Source organism: Larus michahellis, chromosome 11, assembly GCF_964199755.1.
Source record: "Larus michahellis chromosome 11, bLarMic1.1, whole genome shotgun sequence".
NCBI classification, from domain to species: Eukaryota; Metazoa; Chordata; class Aves; order Charadriiformes; family Laridae; genus Larus; species Larus michahellis.
The window spans coordinates 21,454,351-21,474,871 of record NC_133906.1 but is presented as its reverse complement, the minus strand read 5'-3'; the positions used below and the strand labels follow the sequence as shown (position 1 = coordinate 21,474,871).

The window sequence follows — 20,521 nt, the reverse complement described above, 5'->3', positions numbered from 1 at the left end:
TGCTGCCTCCCGTCATCTCAAGCCTGATATGGACCTTGCTGCGGAACGGATGTGGCTGACATTTAGCAGGAATGGTAGTTCTCGTCAGAAGAGTGCCTGGGGAGATGCAGCCCGCGCTCAACCATCCAGCTGATGCGACCTGCTGTTTTGCAAGCTCGGTCAGCACCTCACTTCATCAAAGAAACGCTCTTGGCTAATACTGGGTGATGTTTCCTAGAAATGGCATGGGCAGGAAAGATGTTTTGCTTGGCATAAGCTGGCCTCAGTGCAACCTCTCCAGCGTTCTTCTGGGTGGAAGAAACCAACTTGGATGAGTTTGGAGCTAAGCTGGGTTTAGCCACGCCACGACGTCCAAGAGTGAATGGTGTGAGGAGGCTCAGCCTCCCCTCCTGCCAGCCCCACTCACCCCAGGTAACAGCTACGCTCTGTTTCTCGTGATGCAGCAGAATCAGAAATATCCCAGCCGCGAGAGGCATACTCCCAGGATCGCCTTTGTGCCAAGATGTTGAGGCAATTTCCAGTCCCAAGCCTATTTGGGGCTACCACCTTTGGTGCATTAATTTTACATATGAGCAAAGTGAGTCGTTTTTCATCTCTACCTCGACCGCAGATGGACTTGTTGGCAGATCTGGGAGGAGGAGCCTGTGCTGCCCCCCCCTCCCAGCTGCATCTGGTCGCATTTGAAATTTCAAGCAAGCGCTAGAGCTTTCTCTCAGCTTGATCGTGCTTTTGTGTGTGTGTGTGTTTCAGCCACTTCTTCAAGGAACAAAAAGAGAACTCAGACACCTCTTTCTAACCAAAGGGAAGTTCAGGATTTGCTAAGAGCGAAGCATTTGGTTTGCCCCAAACTACAAATAGCCGTTTACTCAAGGGCTATAACTCCTGGGGAACCCCAAGAGGGTTCAACCCCTGGCCCCCACCACCCTGTCCCAGGCTGGTTTGGGTCGACTCGTTGCAGTCCTTCGGCACGAGCCGCGGAGTGCCCGGCTCCTGGGGGAACGGCCGGCAGGGCTGTGCCGGTGCCGGGCACACACGTCCCTCCCGCACAGGACCCGCGGGCGGACCCGCTGGGGCCACTCGTGTCCTCGCAGCCCCCGGGACGGACGGCGAGGTCCCTGCGGACCTGCCCGCGGGCTCCCCGGGGAGGTGACGGACAGGAATGGGGGGAGGCCGAGCGCCCGGGGGCCACCCCTCCTCGGCGGCTTCCAGCCCCGTGGCGGGGCTGGGAAGGGCAGCGCCCGCAATCGCGCTGCCCCCCGGGCCGCCCCGCCGCCAGCTGCGGCATCCAGCTGCGGCATCCAGCTGCGGGCTCGGCTCCGGCATCGGCACCGGCTCCGGCGGAGCAACAGCGGCCTCCAGTGCCGAAACCTCCTCCCTTTCTCCAGCCGGGGACCCGCACCCTGCGTCCCGCTGCGCCGCGTCACGCACCCCCCCTCCCCGCAACGCCGCCCCCGCCAGCCCGCAGCCCTGGGGCCCGGGCGTGGGGTGCCAGCAGCAAAGCTCAACAAAGCCACTAGATTTAAACAACAACAAAAAAAATGAAAATAAATTTTTGCCTCGAAAAAGGGAGCCTTTTTGGTTTTCCGAGGCGCTGGGTAGCTGTGACCTGCAGGAGGCTGGTGGCTGTCGGGGCACAGGGACAGCGGGATGGGGCCCTGGCACATGGATAAGGCTGGAGACAGGTCAGCATGGAGATAACTCGTTGGACTCTTCCTCCTGGCAAAGGCCCTGGAGTAGGGCTTTAATGCCCTGCATTTAACAAAATTGCGAGTCACGAGAAGGCTAAAATCTCCTGTGTATGCGATGCTGGAAGTTTAGGAAAGGCAAACAAAATTCTTGTTGCAAAAAAAGAGCTTCCTTGTTATGCCAGAGCCTGGCTTTTTCCTTGGGCACGTCCTAGCCTTGTCCTTGGGGCTTTGTCGGTAATTTGCTCGCAGCTATTTATGGACATTACCAAAACAAACCATATTTTTCAGGAAGGTATTTTAAATGTCAGGGAAAGGGGGCTGCTGTGTGTGTGTGTGTGTAAGAAATCCCAGTGCGAGACATGGCAATGCTTCCATTTTATTGGGAGTTTGTATAGGTGAGGGACAGCTTTGTGCTCTCTTCTCCGGAACCGTTGCGCCTTTTAGTTTCCAGCGGAGTTGGAGCGTGGAGAGGGCTTTTGGCACATTCCCCTGTTCTTTATACGCACGTTAGTGTTTCTTTGCCTGGAAGAGAGGTTAAAAATGCTAGAGGATGCCTTCAGGTCCCTGATACACAAAAGAGCCTGGCTCAGAGGACAAAGAAAGAAAGAAAGAAAGAAAGGAAAATACTGCTTAAATCATCATCTAAGTGTTATTCACAGTAAGTAAGGCCACATACTCTTGACAGGGAGTTCAGGGTTACCATGGACATGTGTTAATTAATTCCAGTAAGCTCAAGAGCTGGTGCTTCCTGACACCTCCTGGCAGAATAATTCACCCCTGTGCTGTAGGACAGCACTAAGCCACTGCTAATGCCTGTCTGGCTGCAGACGATAAAGGTTATGACTTTGTTTTGCAGGTTTTTACAGACAAATGCCTGCCATTGTGTCTCGCTTGGGCTTGGGCCTGCTCCCAGCCTCCCCTCCTGATTGCTTCTGCAGCAAAAGCAGGGAAAATATTAAAAAGGCACCTGCAAAAAATTATTGTTACTATTTTTTGCCCAGTAGTGGACGTAATTACTCTGAATTATTCCATTTTCACGTGGAATCATGATGTTCTCCTCTTTGGAAAGACAAACCCATTTCTCAGGTGCGTAGAGAAATGCTGGTAAAATGATTTTCATGCTGTTTTGTGTTTTGCAAAAAGCATTTTGCACGCTGGTCACAGTGAAGTGACCAAAGGCGACAAGTGAGACACCGCTGCCGCAGGGACCCGCCAGATGCTCTCGCAGTAGTTATTCCCAGACTCCTTGCAGGCCTCCAGCTCTTGTCAGCCTGGCTGAACACACACAAAACTGCAAATGACACTTCATCTTGCCTCGCGGCTACCTGACTTTTCCCCACGGACCGGAGCTTTATAGATGAGGACACTCCGTTTATCTGCCCCCTGAGACATTTGGCACCAGGCAGCTTCGAAGTCCTGGTGGCTGCGCCAGATCACCCTGACCAGGAGACCATGTGGCTGTTGTTCCTCACCCCAAAACTTCTTCACTTGGGGACGTTACGGGGGAGCTGCCAGGCTCAGGGCTCTGACCTGCAGGAGCAAGCGCACTTCCAGTTGCAGCTGCTGAGAGCGTGCACAAACATGAGTTTGAAGAAGTGCAGGGACACAGAGCCTGTCAACGCAAGGCGGGTGCCAGCACCAGCTTCTCATCCGTCTCTTCCCTCCTCTGACTCCTGGCTGGCTCTGGATACACCACCGGCTGAGTCTTTTTCTTTTTTGTACCCCAAACTTTCCCTCTTGTGACCACTGATGTCTCCCATCCCCTCCAAAGCCGTGCTCCTCACGGGGGGTCTGTAGCTTGATGCTGCTTTGCTCCCTGCGTAGCTGGCTTTGAAGCCTTCCTCGCTCTCTTTACCCTGCTCTTGGTTCATGGCCAAAGCCCTAACGATGTTGTGTCTGACGAACCTCCCACCCCCATCTGTTGCGCAACACAGCTGACAGCTGGTGCTGGGCTGCTGGCTTCCAGCATGGTCATTACCGCCCTGCCATGCCGCGCCGGGTCATTAACCGTGGCGCCTTCGTTCAGGAGATCCCACTCAGCGTGTCTCTGCCCGACTGCATCGTCTTCAGCCTTAAAAAGTAAAACTAGCATTTGAGCAGGCCAGGAGCAGAAAATGGGGCAGCAGCCTGGGTTAATGCGGGGACAGCCAGACCAACCATTCTTATCCAGGCTCTTTTTCCCGGTGATCGGGACTCTGTCCCTTGTTGCTGCAGAGTTAGCTGGGAAGCAATGCTCCAAAAAGCAGAATTTGGCTCCACAAGCCCATTCATCCAGGGATGGAAAAGCTGGAATTCGAGCTTCTGTGGGAGATGGATCTCTGCTGATGGCGGATGGGCGTATGAGCCCGATCACCAAAACTCCCTGCCTCCACCAGGGAAAGTCCAGGGTGAAGCTCCCTTAGCCCCACGGACTGGGGCATCTGCCTACAGATAACACTTAATCTTCCCAACAGAGATTTTCGAACGACCTAATGGCATTGAGTTGGAAGCAATTCCTTCACTTTTCTGACACAGAGCGCTCCAATGTATAAACATACTCAAAATTACCTCGGGCCCAAGCCAGATGAAATGAATCAAGTCTTGCCAGAGACGTCTCTAGCGTTTGGACCTGGCCTCCTGCTAAGACAGTGCAATCTGGCACCAGCACAGATTGAATATAAGGCTCGTTCTTAAAAATGCCCAGAGCAAATTTTATCCTTTCATATGCGGAGAAGACAAAGCAGAGCTCAGCTACAAATTGCTGGGGTGCAAAAACATAGCTTTCCCTCAGCCACCACACATCTGAGGTCACCTGGAAAAATATTTTTTTCTGCCTGCTCTGCTAGATCCGGGCAGGCTTTGAGGGCTCTGCCGTTTGTCCGCGTTCCTGGACGCCCGCCAGCACAGTCCGAGCAGTCGCTGCAGCTTGGCAGCTGCGGGGCTGGGCAGATTGTGGCCGCGGCCGTCCCAGCCCGGGGGCAGCTGGTGTGCCGGGAGCCGCACGCATCAGACCCGTTTGGCAGACGGAGGCCACGTGCTCCCAGCAGCGGGTGCAGCATCTGCATGGGAGGCCAGATTCCTGCCAGATGTGCCGGGCTCCCTGCCCGCGCACCAGCCAGCTGCATGCAAGCAGCTTTCTTTCTAGGAAACCCCCGACATATGTAGTAGCCCTCGTCTGCGTGACACTTAAGACTTGCAGGAGGTCCGGATACTCACAGGTTCTGAAGGCACAGCAGACACTCGTTGCCGTACAGGAGGTTGTCCGTGCCACAGACGGGGTCAAAGATCTTGGTACAACCTTTTCCTAGGTTATAATTGCCACAGGCTGGCTGGAGACACAAAAGGGTAATGCTGAAAATATTAAACGTGCTTCCAGTTTACCAAAGAAGCTTTGCGTTCACAGGGAGGTGCGTGTTTTGTGTATCTTGATAGCCCGTCCCAGCTCGCTCAGAGCTCTGCTATGACCTCTCGGAAGCACTGGGACTGCCTGTCACCATGCTGTCCCTTGGCCAGCTGAACCCCACCCGGCACCGCTGCACACCCTTAGGAGTGACAACATCGAGCAAGTAAAGCTCCATGGGCAGTGCCTGATCCTGTTCTTCCCAGCTTTTATTTTTATGCCGCAATAATACCTGCCCTCATGCTTGCAAGTCAAAGAGTAATGGGAGCTCTGATATTCTTTGCAAGTAACAGCAACATTCAGCTCTTAATTAACAGTTTTCCACCACTGGGTGTGGGGAAACGCAGTGGGCAACCAGTACCATCACTGGGATTTTGCTGTGGCACAGCAGGTGGAAGGAGGTTCCCAGGCACTGGCATCTTTGGGCTGCCAACCCAGCAGCTCGCTATACTTCACTGTGTTTAGCACCGCTGGCTGCCCAGCGTGTGGGTTAGTGCTGTCTCACCAAAGCTGGGCACACGCTTGTCCTACATAAAAATAGGAGCCTTCACCTCTGTTCCTCTGCCAGCAGCTCCATCCATCTCAGCGTTTCCTAGAGAAAAGGTGGAGAGAGAGAAAGACGCCTTAGCACCCATCACTCGGGCTGGTTTCAAGGGGGACCTGCTAAAGATGCTTTAGCCGGAGGGCTGTACATCTTCACTCAGACACCTTTGTCCCAGCAAACAATTTCTTTCCTTGGATCTTCCCCGTTTTGCAGCCAGGTCCCTCCCCACTACATCTGTCTCTCTCCCCTGGCAGAAACACCATGATGGTGCAAAGCCCTGTAAAGGTCAGATGCACTTCTAGTGGCTTTCCCTGCCAGCTGCCAGGGAGCAAAGGCGGCTCTCGTTATCTCTTATCACTCGTTCATGGGTAACTGAGAAACTCCTGCTGATGCTGGGCCAGTGCTGGAGTAAATCCAGGGTGATTTTTTCTGGTGTCGGTGGGTTTGTACCACAAGAAAGCAGAGCAAGAGACAAGATGCTGAAGATCTCTGCTAGAAGGAGAAATGGGTGGACCCACACCAAAGCAGGTGGGAGCAAGCTGTGACTTTGGTGGGCTTCTCCATGAAGAAGCTGGCCCTGAGCTGACAGCTGGGATCACATGGGTGGAACATGCGGTGCGTGTGTTTTGAAAAAAAATTTGGATTTGTTCGGCAAAAGACAGTACTGAGAAGAAGACCTTGGGTTGCTTATAGATTGAGAAGCCACCTGCATGGAGGATTTAGGCTACAACTAGGTTAACAGCGTGGCCCGATAGCAGTGGGTCTGTAGAGTGAGATGTTTTGGTGCTGAGGACCTGATAGCTGCACAGCTTAGGGTTTCAGAGAATTTTACTTTGGAGGAGCACCGGTCCCGACCCAGGAGCTCTAGCTCACTACACGCTCGGCTCATCTGAAACGAGTCCAGATTTTGTGCTCAGACAGCTCTGCAACGGCAACCGCCGCGCAGTAAATAGGATGACGAGGACTTGTTTCAGAAGCACCCTTCTGTTCTGAATGAACCCATGAATGCAGACATCCCTGGTGAGCAGGACCCGAAGAGCAGCAACAGCTCATGTTCTCATCCCTCTGTACCATATGGGATTTTGAAAACACAGTTGGCTTAAACACTGACTTTGGTAGTGAGAGCTGCATTTTCCCTTGTATATATACGTTTTCTGTCTTCTTGGCTTTGCTTTCTTAAAACCAAAATAGCACCTATTCACTGGAAAGGAATCACACTGTCCTAGAAATCACCATCTCCAGGCTCGATCCTGGCCCTGAAGGGAGAGTGTCAGCCCAGCAGGTCTGCTCGTTTTTGGGAGCAGGTGCCAGACACCCTTTTCAAGCCTTTCCTTTAGGTTTGCTCACAGACCACTGGTATCACGCACATTGGCCATCGCAGCATTCTCCTGTATTCCCCACCCGGGGCTGGAGCAAGGTCCCAGCACCAGGTGGCTTGTTCCCAGGCTCACCTTCCCACGCAACAGACCTGGGAGCTTTAGCCAGGAGACGAAATGGATCCTAAGGAAAATGTTGCACTCACCTTGGTAGCAGCAGAGTGCCAGGGAGAGGAGCAGGAAAACACCGGTTGCCTTCATGGCCAAGGCGAAGCTTTACTGGGGGCAGCAAAGTGGAAATGGGACGCTTCTCAGGCTTTCAGAGGTCCTGTCTCTGGCAGTCTGTGCTGGGATCTTTATACCTTTCCCCACCTCTGGCACCACCCAGCACGGCCAGCTCCACCCCGTAGTCTTGTGATGACAATATTCAAAGTACCGGGATAACACCAGGTGGCAAATGGCTCATTGGTGCGCGCAAGGATGAAAGCCTCTCCGAAGCCAATGGCCGCAATGATCCTTGTCGCTGGCAAGGACTGGAGCCGCATCTCAGGTGCGGGAGACAGCCTTGGGTCTGCACGGCAGGCTGGGAAAAAGTGACTTCGTACAAGAAGCAGATTGCAGAAACGGGCAGGACGGCAAGAGAAATACATGTGTTAGCACGAGCAGTGTGGCTTTGATTAATGACGCTGCCGCTGCCACTTGCAGGGCTCTGGCTGAAGACGACTTTGGTCCCAAATGCCTTTCCTGGCGTGATCCGCAGAGCAGAGCTAGGCTGTCGCTGCTCCCCTTCCCTGCCCCGGACAGATAGGGACAGCAGCAAGAACCGCTGCTGGAGAGAAGAGAGCTTGGATTTGCCTTGGGCTCGCTTGTGGCTGCACATTCAGTGCTGTTATTTTGACTGCACATCTCCCTGATTGCAGGCAGGCAGCCGAAACGAACTCCGTGGGTCAGATGCTGCTCCCTTCCCACAGTTTGGAGTAAACCCTGGGGATTTCCTACATTTACTCCTCCAATGGTGCATTGCAGAGAGTGGATCAGTCCCTTGGGTATTAGAAGGATTAATTAATGTTTCTAAAGCACTTTGATATCTCAGCCATAAATCACTGGAGAAGTGCAAAGCAAATTATTACTAATGGGGGCTTATGATTCAAAGACAGATTTTTAATTAGCTGAACAGGAAAAAGTCAATGCCAAGAGCAATTCAAGGAGCTGTTTGTGAGAGAAATCTCAGCTCAATCAGCAGCTGCTCTACTGTCCAAGGGAGACCCCAGTCTGAACGTGGCTCTGGAGGACGCTTTCCCCTGCCAGAAACATCCCTCGTGGCTCTGGGCTTCCCTCTCCCTGGGGTGACCTGCAACGTCAGGCGAAAAGAACTGCTCTTAATGGCATCTGTTATTTTATTAGCTCAGAGAGTAAAGCTGGCTTTGGGTATGACCCACTCAGCAGCTGTCAATAGCTGGGCTGGGTGCTCGACGGACCGCTCTGAGCAAGCAGCGGTCCTTTGATGTGCCTGTGGTGTGGTGTTATCACCCTCTGAGGAGCGAGGGAGAGAGGGATGATCATTTTTTTATGGCTGAAAGAGGTTCATCTCGATCCAACGCTGTCCCCTGTTGCTCCTCCAACACACCTGCCAGGTTTGCAGCATGAGTAAAGCCAATGGGTGCCAATAGATGCTTTGGTCTCACTTCCCAAAGCTGGAAGAGGACTCGGCAAGGGCATTGACGGTTATACGTCAGGGCAACAGGGGGAAAGGTTTTCCTCTTCAATCTCTAACGTATGTAAATAGAGCAGTGCCGAAAAGAGTTTCTCTGATTACCCTTGTTTGGGATGCGCCCACTCCTGGTAAAACACATTTGCACATTTCTCGGTTTAGAGATCCTCGCTGTAGCCAGGAAATGTGATAGTTTTGATTGTCCAGAAACAGAAACGTCTTTCCTCGGATTTCTTGGAAACATCCAGGCACATTTCCAAACTTGAGCTTGATGGGTAAATCCTCAATGTTTGTGAGAGCTGCTCTGCAGATGGGAACGGTGCTGGCTCCTGGGACATTCCAAATGTGTGTAATGCCACGGTTTTCTCCTTTCCTTCCTCCCCAAGGCAGAGGCAACAAAGCAGAGACCTGCTGCTGAGCTCCCCCTGCCTCCTGGACCCTTCTCTCTTCATCCGCTCATTGCTTAGGCTCCGATAGATTTGCACTGACCTTATTTCATGTTCATAACCCCTCTCAGAGCTGTATGCGATTGAGTACTTTACTACCGAAGCAGGTTGAAGAAACTCCAGATTATGCAATTCAATGGCCTGAATTTAATTATTCCACAATGGATTGAGCCAGACCAAGTGATTCAAGGGCAGTTGCCCCTGCCAAAAGAAGAATCCAACGTAGTCTGCTAGCACTGCTGCAGCCAAACAGCAGTCACTCTAGGTTTTTAATGCAGTTTCTCCATTAGCAATCGCCCTTCCTTTCCTAGCGTCTCTACTGACATCTCTGCATTTATGAGATGCCTTCAAAAAATGTGGGATTTCAGGGCTCCTCTCCCCTGATTGACATCTATTCTATATCCTTCAGGAAAATCAAACAGAAATGCTTGGGGCTTATTTGACTGGGGAGGAATGAAAAAGAGCTGCGAACTGCTATTGCGCTGGGTGCTCCTGGTAGAAGGAGCAGGGAGATGTCTTCAGCAGTGTGGGCTTTCTCAGGATGTGTCACCCTGTCAGAGCAGCGTGTTCCTCCAAACACATCAGCTGGAGGAGTAGAGAAAAATGAGTCAGGCGGCTCTGCCAGCCATGCTGTGTGAGCACGGCGCCCATCGCAGAGCAATGGAGAGGAGAGGCAGGCCCCAAAGCTGCTGCTGGTGTGGGAGGGCTTTCCCTTGGTTGCCTTGTTGGGTGATGGCCACCACACAGGATATGGGGCAAAAGACCTCTGCAACAGCTGATGGTGTCTTCTCCCAGCTTCTGGAAGGCACTCGGAGGAGAAATCGACGCCACGCAAGGAAGGCGCTGGGGGTAAGGAGGTGAGCTGAAGCAGCAGGTCTGCCTCTAGGTGGATCAGCATGAAGAGGTGATTCTCCTTCTGCAGGATGAACATCTGCATCACCTTTTGGCCAAATCTGAGCACTTTCAAGTTGCATTTTTTTTGAATAGTAAAGTGTTGCAAGGGGATAAAAAGCTGTATTGCAGGGGAATGAGAAACTTGGGAACCTACCTACTTCCCTGCTATGGCCCATCCACAACAGGCTGGTGGAGCACTTGTTGTACCAGGGCTGGAATTTCCTTTTTGTCAAGACTTGATGTACGGAGAAAAGCCATCAGTGCCCTGGGGAAATTGCAACAGAGTCACCACAAAAGCATCCAAAGATCACAAACCAGGCCCAGATGGTTCTGGACAAATGGTTCTTAAGCCTCTTCAAAATACTGGCATTTACCAACAGGCTCGTTTGGGGTGGTTCACATTTTCCAGCCTTCTGAAGGCAAGAGAGAATGGGCTAAAGGCACAGAGCTCCTTTTGGAGTCCCGGTGCCCGGGAATTTGGGCGATAAGAGGGAGATGTCGTGACACTTGGCACAAGCTCATGCACAGCCCTGTGCTGGTGGCATTCCTGAGCCTCAGTCCCTTGGTGGAGGTTGTGAGGACCTTCCTTGGGATACGTGAAGGGAAGGCATCTTTTGGGGACCTGCGGGAGGATCCTCAGTGCTCAGGGTGGTCAACAAGGCAGGTAGGGGGTTTGCTGCTGCCCTGCGGTGGGTGGATGAGTGGAGGCTGGAGAAAGGCTGAGGTAAATGGGAAGCCCAGGGATGTCACAAAAGACAGTTCCCAAGCTGCTCAAAGCTCTCTTGGGTCCAAAAAGCTGCTTGTGTTGGATTTAAAGGCTAAAAATCCCTAAAGCTCTGTTACCTGCTGGGTTTCGTAGGCCTGGAGCTTGCAGGTGTACCCAGGAGCTTGCCTGTGGTATCCAAGATGTGGTTTGAAAGCTGTTGGTGCAGCCAGTGCAGGAGAACAAGCCCCATGCAGCAGTGCGTCCAGGGAGGGGAGGAGGCCACCTGTGCATGCAGGAGCCCACAGGGAGATCTGCAAGTCGCTGGGAGGAAGGGGGATGGTGCAGCTGGATCCATTCAGGCTTTGGAGACAGACCAAGCCGTTTTGCATCAGCAAGGTGAGAGGCAGCCGGTGTGCAGGGATCAGCTGCTCTTGTATCCAGGGGATACTGCTCAAACACGGGTTTTTCCTGCAGAAAAAAACCCCAACCGTAATTTGGTCCATAGTGATTTTTGTTTTGGATTCTTTCCCATTAATGCAGAGAAAGCTATTTTGTTGCTCTGGGTGTACGGAAGATATTGAACACTCTGACAGTTTAGGAAAAGGGATCCTGTGAGTAGCTGCTGTGAAAACATCACGTATTTTCTCTGGCTGTAGGAGGCTCTTTGGAGCCCAGGACACTATATCAATTTCTTTTCTCTTCTCTTATGGAAAAATTGCCCCTGGGGCCTCTGGTTTTTGGGGAAGGGGCTGAACACAGCTACAGAAGAAAATTAACAAGTGATCATTTCTACTTTTAGTAAAGCTTCCGTGTGTTATCTTTCAGCAAGGGCAATGTGTCATCTTTCAGCAAGGGCAATGTGTCCATGATAGTGACCTTTGGAAATCTGCAGGCATCGGCGGCTCCGCCTGAGGATGGGTATTGCTGACAACTGTGTCTGAAGACAAAGGCATCACATAAATCACGGCTTGTTGGGTCGTTCAGAAGAGGCCGTGTCTGAACGCCGATCAAACGCTTCCTGAGCAGGGTGAACGTGCTGGGGAGAGGCAATGCGCTCGCAAGGGTTACTGGCTGAAATTGGCTGGGGTGCAGTTGCGCAGCTCCCTGGTGTGGGGGTAAGTTCCCAGCCCAGCTCCTGTCCCGTTTGCCTGTGCTGTCCCACCACCGCAGAGACACCAAACCCCACGGGACCAGCCCACAGGAACCTTCCCCTCATCTACTATGGCTTACTGGGTGATGGCATGTGGACGGTGGGAATACCTCTGGTCAACTCTGGTCACAGCGATGGCCCTGGGGCTCTGTCCCTTGCAGATGGGACAGCTGTTGCCACTGGCCCCAGAGATTGTCCCCCCAAGGAGTGGTCCTGGGTCAGGAACGGTGCAGGGGGTGCTGCCTCCTGGCAAGGCTTTCTCCCCGATCGCTTGTGTCCCTCTCCTCGGCTCCCGTGAGGGATCTCCGTGGCATGCGGAGGCAGTAGGAGCATGTGCGGCCGGTTGCCCAAGAGCTGAAACATTAAGCCCTGCTCTTCTTGCTTTCCGTGGCATTATTGGAGAAAAAGCATTGTTTTTCCCACTCCTACAGAAAATGTCAAAAGCAAAGAATTCCTTCATAAAACTGCTTCTTTATTAAATCCTATCTGCCTCCGACCTCCACGTCCGACTGCCCCTGCGGCTGCCAGAGGGATCCAGGGCAGAGCGACTAAGCGCTGTGGCCGATAATTGGGCAAACACGGTTTTCAGTCTCCTCCAGCGAGGCACTCCCTCTTTCTCCAAACTAGAAGCAGCACCCCCTGCCCGCTCCCTCTTCAGCACAGCCGAAGAGGATGGGAAGGATGCGGTAGGATATGGTATGCACCTTCCTTTCGGGGTCACAGACTCCTGGAGGATGATCTGGTCTAATCTGACCTTCTGCATAGCTCAGGCCAGCTCAGTCCCTGCTCCCAAGGGCCACACGTCCCTTGTCCAGGGCTGGACCTTGCTCTGAAGCGTGCGTGGGGTAACTCAGCAAAGAGCTCTGGTATTAACCACTCTTGGTATGGATCCCGGATCTCTATTGCCCTGTCCTGTTTGGATTAAAGGAGCCTCTCTGCCGGCAGTGATTGTTGGCTTTCGGTCCCCTTTTCCCCAGGTGAGTTTGAAGCGATTATATTTGAAAACTGACTCTTTAGAAAAGTTGGATGAAGTCCAAATGAACTCTGGGTGCCTTGGCCTGGCTGCAGAGATGCTGCAAAGCTGGCGAAGAATTGGGCAGGTCACCAGGAGAAGACAGAGCCAGAGCCCTCACGGAGCTGCACGGCAAAAAGATGGGCAACGTAGGCAGATTGCAGGAAAGGTCATCCCAACTGGATAGTAGGAAAAAAAACATTCACCATGAGGGTGGCCAAACACTGTTCCTGGACCAAAAAAGTCTGTGGCATCCCCATCCTTGCAGAGGTTCATAACACAGCTGAATGGGCTGATATTTTCTGAAGAAGCTTTCAAAAACCAGCAGTCAAGCAACAGGCTGTCCCCCTGTGGTCCTTAACTAACCCGATGTCCCCAAGACCAGGAGCTTTTTTTTAGTGGCGGTCTGAAATGCAGAATATTTTCACATTTTTTCTTAATTTCTTTAAAACATTTTGTCAAGTTTTTACAATACTTTCCATCGCTTTGTAAGCCAGTTGATAAACAACGACCAAAATAATTGCGAATGACTTTCATCACAACCTCAGAAATATTTGGCATTTCTAGCTACTTCTGTGAGTTCCGTTGGCAGTGCTGACGGCTATTGATACACGGCTCGCTCCCTGGCCCAGGACTCAGAAAAACACTGTGTTGTTCTTCTGATTTCAATGAAATATGTGAAACTCTTAGGTCCATCTCACTGTACTGTTTTGGACAGTTAAAGGAGATGAAGCTTTCCAGCAGAGAGCTCCCAGCCTGCTTAGCTCCACGGGAAAAAAACTGCCTATTAAAAAATATAGAAAGATGCAGAAAGGAAGGGAAAAGTAATGCAAGCTATGAAACGAGGCTTTCATGTCTGACAACATTTCTTCATGTTAGCTATGGAGAGATTTTAAAATGGGAAGTGCACTTTGTCGCAGACTGATAGAAATGAGATTTTGGGAGGAAAAAGAAAAAAAAGGAGTGGATGTGGGCTAAAGCTGATGGTAGTGTTTCTGTTGCAGGACTCTGATCCTGAACGTACCGAAAACGGGTGAGAAAAGCTCAGCAGAGGTTGGAAACACTGGGCCTGTTTCTAGAGACGGCTTTTCCTCGAAGCCGTGCTGCCACGAGGCGCCATGAGGCCCTTGTTAGTTCAGAAGTTCATTCATAAATTCGAACATTGTTCTTGGTGAGCTCTTACCCTGCCAGCATCTAGTGCTACCACCGGTTGCTTTAGCCACAACAAATGTGCATTTATCATTGTGTTAATTGTTCGTATCTGCTCCCGGTGCGGAAAAACAATACTGCCTGACCCAACCTGTGCGTCAGCATGCCGTACACCCGTCTGACTCAAATCTCCCCAAAGCTGATAAATGATGGTTAAACACTGCTGATTGATAAACTTTAGCTAACTGCTATTGACCCTTGGGCTGGGCTGAGATTAGGTAAGGCCCAATTAACTCTCGCTCCTTTTCCTAATGACTGCTCAAGCTCGAAGACAGAGGCTGGAAATTTAAGGCAACTGAAGTAGGGACACTGTGATGCTTTGGACCTTCGCTGATGGCTGATGTTTATTGTCCCTTCAGAAAAGTGCTTTGTTTTGAGTGCCAGGAGCTGCTCCCAGGACAAAGCTATGAGAAGATGCTGGGGTATGAAAGCATTGACATTGGCAGCCCTGCCATGAAAGGGTCTGCTGTGGGCATTGTTGGCGGCTCCCTGTGCTTTCAGCTCTGGTCAATGGTCTTGATTAAAGAAGGATTTTGTCTTTGATTTAGGGAGCCTTTGAACACAGTGGCTAAACGTTTCCTTTCGATCAAGGGTTTCCCTTTGATTTCTGCGTGTAGTCAGCTCCCTATGTCCCTCGGTGAGCTTTGAATTGCTTCCCTAATAAATGTGACATTATTTTTGATGCCTTGCATGTTTTCAGCCTGGTTGTGAAAGTGAGGTGCTTTGCAGTGAAAGCACCGTCTTCAGCCCATGAGGGATATGAGGAGCAGTCCTTTTGCTCTGGTAATGGAGATGAAATAATCCACTGCTGAACCTCCTTTCCCCAAGCAGCTTTTAACTTGTTTTTTTTTTTCACATCTACATGAGGAAGTGGCTGTCAAAGCCCATGGCTCCTGCCTGCAGTGTGCTTTTCCTTCTTATCCTTATTCATCCCTGCCAAGATCCTCTTTCCTTCATTCCTCCCCATTTTCTGAGCTTCTGGAAGCTGCTGGCTCATAGTTTCAAGTCCCACTTAGCAAGAAACTTGGTTTTCCTGTTAAAAAAAACAGCTGAGGTTCCCATGTTGTGCTGCGGTTTCTGTAGGAAATACTCAGAGATGTTGCCTCCCGAATTTTTCCCTCTGTGTTTTTTGGAAGAAGAAATCCAGCCTGCTTCCAAGCCCAAGGCAGCCCCGCAGTGCCTGGACTTGGGGCAGCTCTCCTGCCATGCTGAGATGCTTGCCAGGAGCAGACGGTGCCAGGCGTGCTGGAGGCAGCCGATGATGCTGATCACGCTGTCCTGCATCTGCCTGTTTAGCCGACACATCCCTGAGCTCTGTGCTCTGCTGTTCCTCTGCTCAGGCTGCTGCCTGGTGGCCAGAGGTCACACTCTCCCTAAGCATCACCTTAGGGGTGCACCTGGGGAGCACCCCACTGCTGCACCTGGGGAGGAATAACCCCCTGCACCAGGACAGGTTGGGGGTGACCTGCTGGAGAGCAGCTCGGTAGAAAGAGACCTGGGAGTCCTGGGGGACAACAGGGTGACCATGAGCCAGCAATGTGCCCTCGTGGCCGAGAAGGCCAACGGCATCCTGGGGGGCATCAAGAAGAGCGTGGCCAGCAGGTGGAGGGAGGTCATCCTCCCCCTCTGCTCTGCCTTGGTGAGGCCACATCTGGAGCACTGTGTCCAGTGCTGGGCTCCCCGGGTCAAGAGGGACAGGGAACTGCTGGAGAGGGGACAGCAAAGAGCTACTGAGATGATGGGGGGACTGGAACACCTCTCTTATGAAGAAAGGCTGAGGGACTTGGGTCTCTTCGGTCTGGAAAAAAGACGGCTGAGGGTGGACCTTATCAACACTTATAAATACTGAAAGGGTGGGCGTCAGGAGGATGGGGCCAGGCTCTTTTCAGTGGTGCCCAGCGACAGGACAAGAGGTAACGGGCACAAACTTGACCATAGGAAGTTCCATCTCAACATGAGGAGGAACTTCTTTGCTGTGAGGGTGGCAGAGCCCTGGCACAGGCTGCCCAGAGAGGTGGGGGAGTCTCCGTCTCTGGAGACATTCCAAACCCGCCTGGAGGCGTCCCTGTGCCACCTGCTCTGGGTGACCCTGCTCTGGCAGGGGGTTGGACAGATGATCTCCAGAGGTCCCTTCCAACCCTATGATTCTGTGATTCTATCATCCCCCATTACATGGAGGGTGACCAGTCACTACTGGCGAGGGGCTGGGGAGCCCGAGGTGCAGGGATCCTGCAGAGTGCGTGAGGGATGGAGGGCACACCGGGTCCCTGAGCCTGAATATCTGTGCTGCCCCTCTCAGGGTGTCAGCCTCTTGCCCGGTTGGGGCTTCAGATCCAGAGGCCTCTCCCTGGTCACCTCCATCGAGGTGCAGGCACGGATCAGGCACAGACGCAGCTGACACAGGTCCCTTCTACTACAGTTCCACCTGCTGGGACTGTCACCTGTTGCCTCATTTGTGCGTTCTGTGCCCTGTTGGCACTCACGTCCTTTCACTGGATCTGGCGTTTTGGTGGTTAGGAGCAGCTTTTCTCACCGGACCCAGGCTCTGCCATTTCCAGGTCCCTATAAATTCAGCTTTCAGCCATACAGAACCCTGGGATTTTTATGGACGTGGAACAAAGATGCATAAATGATAATTAAAGCCTCTACAGAAACATTCGGTGTCGGTCAGAAGTGTAAGTCATAAATAATTATCATGATGCCCAGCTTTGCATTTATGATGCTGTACTATTATAAACTAGAACTAGTATTGGGAGACTCAGGAGGTCGACAGTGGACGTGGAGAGGTAAAAAACTTGGAGGAGGTCTCTGGGTCCTTTGCGAGGACAGAGTGCTGGACTAATGACCCTGTGCTTTCAGGGATACTGCTTTTATGCTCTTCCATTATATTAATATTTAAATCAGGGATAAAAACATTGATGTCACCTAAGAGCTTTACTGCGTATACTTTATTGGATGTAGGTCTTGCTCTGCCTGAAGCCTCAGGATTGCCCATGCACTTGGACCCAAGGAGGACGCAGCGTTTTACCGTGTTAGTGCACTTAACCTCACCTGTGCGTGTTCCTTGACGAAAAGCGAGGGAAGCATTTTCAAACAAAATTGCTCTGACGTCCCCCGGCCTCCCAGCCACGAGTGTGGGGCTGGCCTCACCTGCGCCCCCGGTCAGACGAGCCTTGGAGGGAGCTGGGGACCAGGTTAGAGATCCCCCGTTCTCCTTCACAGCCAGCACTGACACCTCACAGCACACCAGGGTGGTGTCACGAGCCTGCCAGGGCTCAGCGCACCCAGGGGTCGCCCCTTGCCCACCCTCCCTGGCACCAGGGGCTCCCACACCGCCCCAGCACCACCAGCGCCTGTCAGCTTGTGCCGAGTGTCACAGCATCCCCCTGTTATCACCCCAGTTCCCGGGCGGCGGGACCGAAGGGGAGCTCTGCTTTTGCTTTAGCCCATTCTCTCCCTCTCGGGTTCAGAAGACGGCTGGAAAATGTGAACCACCCCAAAGGAGCCTGTTGGTAAATGCCATTATTTTGAAGAGGCTTAAGAACCGTTTGCGGTTTCTGAGCCGTGATTCATGATCATCTGGGCCTGGTTTGTGATCTTTGAATGCTTTTGACTGGTGACTGTTGCAATTTCCCGGGGGCGCTGGTGGAGCATGATGGTTCTTGCCTCTCTCTGGACTTCAAAACATTCAAGGCCTCGACAAAAGTAAATCCTAGCCCTCTTCTGAGGACTCAGGCAGCTTTTAGCTGTGCAGATCCCGCCCTGGCTGGTGAGGAATTGCAGGCACCAACCTCAGTGTGTCCCAGTAGCTACCCTCCCATCCCAGTTCCCATTTTGCCTGGTGGCTGCTGTGCACAGCGTGCTCCTCTCGGTGCAGCGCAGCGAGACCTGCCGAGGTGAGACCCGCCGAGGTGAGACCCCGCAGCTCCCGGCTGCTGCTGCTCTCCTTGGCTGCGGAGATGCTCTGCCACGCCACGGGCAGGAGCCCCTGCTGAACCCACCCAGTCTCGTCCAGTATCTCACCCACAAGTGGCACAGCAGGGAGAGGACGCTGATGGTCCAGCACTGGACCTGGGAGCCTCCAGCTCCCACCAAACCAAACCAAACCTGGCCCGGGAGGAAATATTCAGATCCCTAGTTCTTTCTTGGGGATGATCTATGGACTTGTGAGTTCAACAGTTCATGGGACTGGTGGCTAAAAGGAGTCCCTGGCAGAGCAGGGAAGGTTTGTCACTTGAGAGCCATCTGCTCAGGGTGCAGGTCACGTTTCCATTCCTTACAGAAGAAGTTTAAATAAAAGATTTGGTGCCTTCCCTCCCGCCGGAAGAAGAACAGCTGCTAAACGCTGTTAATGTTAAAAGCCCTCAATTAGGAAGAACACTAAAGGACAACACAGGAAGCCAGAAAGCTGCTCTGTAGCTAAAATAACTACTGTGAGGCGCTGTGATCACGGAGTGAGACTGAAGGAAAAATTGCGGGAGTGACATTCCCTTCCTGCCTGCAAGGATGGACCCCGGGGTGGGAAGGGCTGGGGACCGGAGGGGGAACATCCCAGAGCGCCGGTAGCTGGGACCAGTCCTCTCTGCACACCGGGGTCAGGCTCTCATGGGCAAATCCCACAGCCACGGCAATCAAAAAGGAAATTCAGCTTCACATCCAAGTGCTCTGCCCTTTCCCACACACGCTCTGAGGCAGAGTTTTTTGTTTTTATTTTTTTTACACAGGCATAGGAAAAGAGAGCTGCTTCAAGATGGCTTATTCGGACTCCCTAAGCGGCGTTCCGAGGAAGCTGAGCTCTCCCGTGTGCAGAGAGCGGGGCTGAGGCAGGAGCAGGCTGGAAGGGAATTGGCTCCATCTGGGTCAAATTCTGATCAGGGAGAGAGAGAGAGAGGGGGAGGAGGATGATGATTTTTCTCCTTGGAAATAAAAAGCTTCTAGCATCACCTGCTGCTTATCTTGCTGCAGTGACGTGTAGTTTCTTTCCCGGCCTAAAGAGCACAACCCTGGCTCCAAGAGGGGCTTAATTGCTATTAATCCCGTTAATTGAATTTGGTTCTCCTGTGCCACTTAGCACTCTGACTGAAGGAGGGAAATTGAAAAGAAAAAGGCTGGGACCCAGGCTCAGCTGACCCAAGGCACGTGACTCCTGCTGATATTATAAATATGCCCCCCCAGAGCTGGGGGTCTGTTCTGGGGGAGGCTGGTGGGTTTGGGTGGGCGGCAGTGGGATTGTGGGTGCCATGCTGGGAAGAAGCGGCTCCTGCTGCAATTGGGCTCTGAGGGATCTGCGGGCTGAACGTTGAGTTCTTCGGTTAAGGTGAATTCCAGGTAATGACGATATTTGGGGTAGCAGGGCACCAAGTACGCTCTCAGGGATGGCGCCCCTTCTGTAGGGCTTTATTTGAAAGCTGGTGTGTGATCCATGATAGGGTTTTTTTTGTTTTGAAACCAGGTATTTTTGGGGTGCAGGGCACCAAAAGTGATTTTTGAATAGGTGTTTCCCCTCCGCGGTGGACCGCTCACCGGTGGCTCAGGGGCAGGAACGCGCTCTCCCGTCGGAGCTGTGTCTGCGTCTGCCGTTGCTGATGGGCAGGCGGGATTTTGGTGCGTGCCAGGTTTCTGAGCAGCCCCGCTGCGCTGGCACCCGCGCCAGTGCCTGCGCTCGCCAATCACTCCCACAGCAAGGGAGGCAGAGCGGGCTCTTTAGAAACAGGTCGCTTTATTCCTTTTTGTATTGGTAGCATTTCTGCTCGAAAAGGATTTTGAGACGGGGCTTTGTGGGCAATGAGCTCTGTTGCCTTTTTGCAAATGGGCTATATGAAATCCCTGTGGTGTTGGGAGGTTTTGTTCCTTCTGGGGCACATCCAGACCCTGGCTGCAACCTCAGGCTGGACGTTAGATGGTTGGGTGGCCATGGAAAAGTCTGTATGCTGTCTTCCTGCTCTCTGGAGTGAGACCTGCATGTTAACTAAATCCTTGGGCATCCCTCCCGTGGATTTGGGGTAGCACAATGCTGCTGTGCTACGTGTAAAGCAACCCCAGATGTATAAAGCGGTGGTTGATTATTTTTTTTTTTGGTGGGGGGAGAGATCCTTAGTTTCTAGCTCTTGCCCTGTGCACGTCCCTGTGCGCTGCTGATCATCGCCAGGCCGTGGAAGAGGCAGAGCTGGGTGTGTTTGGGGGAGCGCTGCCAAATAACAGCACGGAAAGGTCTTGTAGCAAAGATCGTGTAAGCCTAAATCAGAGATCTGAAGTGAGTCAGAGGTTTAATTTAATTAGTTCTAAAATTAGAGTAGAGTGTCTGTAAGGGGAAGGCAGGGCAGGAGGAAGGAAGATTTGGGGGCAGGCTTTATAAATGAGAATGGAGGAGTACAGGCTGGTGCTGTTTATACAGACTGATAGCAGTGTCCCATGGCCTTTAATATATTTAATAAGCACGTTTTATACACAAATTAGTGTGCACAGC

General features: G+C 52.3%; 2 protein-coding genes across 14 annotated transcripts in view; one reads left to right on the top strand and one right to left on the bottom strand.

Annotated features, from left to right (window-relative positions):
• Positions 1-20,521, top strand: part of LOC141749985 (serine protease inhibitor Kazal-type 5-like) — a 115,355-nt gene that overhangs the window by 52,027 nt on the left and 42,807 nt on the right. For 5 of the 13 annotated variants that reach the window (XM_074604353.1, XM_074604348.1, XM_074604352.1 and 2 more), the window contains exon 1: positions 19,271-19,383. The exons of 5 other annotated variants lie outside the window; for them this stretch is intronic. The gene's annotated coding sequence lies outside the window, so the exon portion shown is untranslated. Of the gene's footprint in view, positions 1-19,242; positions 19,384-20,521 lie in introns of those variants that run through there. 3 more of the 13 variants (XM_074604344.1, XM_074604354.1, XM_074604350.1) reach the window with 3 other exon arrangements.
• SPINK1 (serine peptidase inhibitor Kazal type 1) lies at positions 2,050-9,442 on the bottom strand. The gene is made up of 4 exons (XM_074603642.1): positions 7,134-9,442; positions 5,619-5,659; positions 4,884-4,996; positions 2,050-2,210 (listed from the first exon to the last, which is right to left on the bottom strand). The coding sequence occupies exons 1-4, from the start codon at positions 7,186-7,188 to the stop codon at positions 2,129-2,131; spliced, it is 291 nt and encodes a 96-aa protein (XP_074459743.1). The 5' UTR covers positions 7,189-9,442; the 3' UTR covers positions 2,050-2,128.

Excerpts from the sequence above, each read along its gene's own strand:
- SPINK1 (XM_074603642.1), bottom strand. The coding sequence starts at position 7,188 with ATGAAGGCAACCGGTGTTTTCCTGCTCCTCTCCCTGGCACTCTGCTGC. Across the intron at positions 4,997-5,618 it reads CTGCTGGCAGAGGAACAGAG|CCAGCCTGTGGCAATTATAA; the intron begins GTGAAGGCTCCT and ends TTGTGTCTCCAG. Across the intron at positions 2,211-4,883 it reads CTGCTGTGCCTTCAGAACCT|GCAAAGAAACACTAACGTGC; the intron begins GTGAGTATCCGG and ends CCTCTCTTCCAG.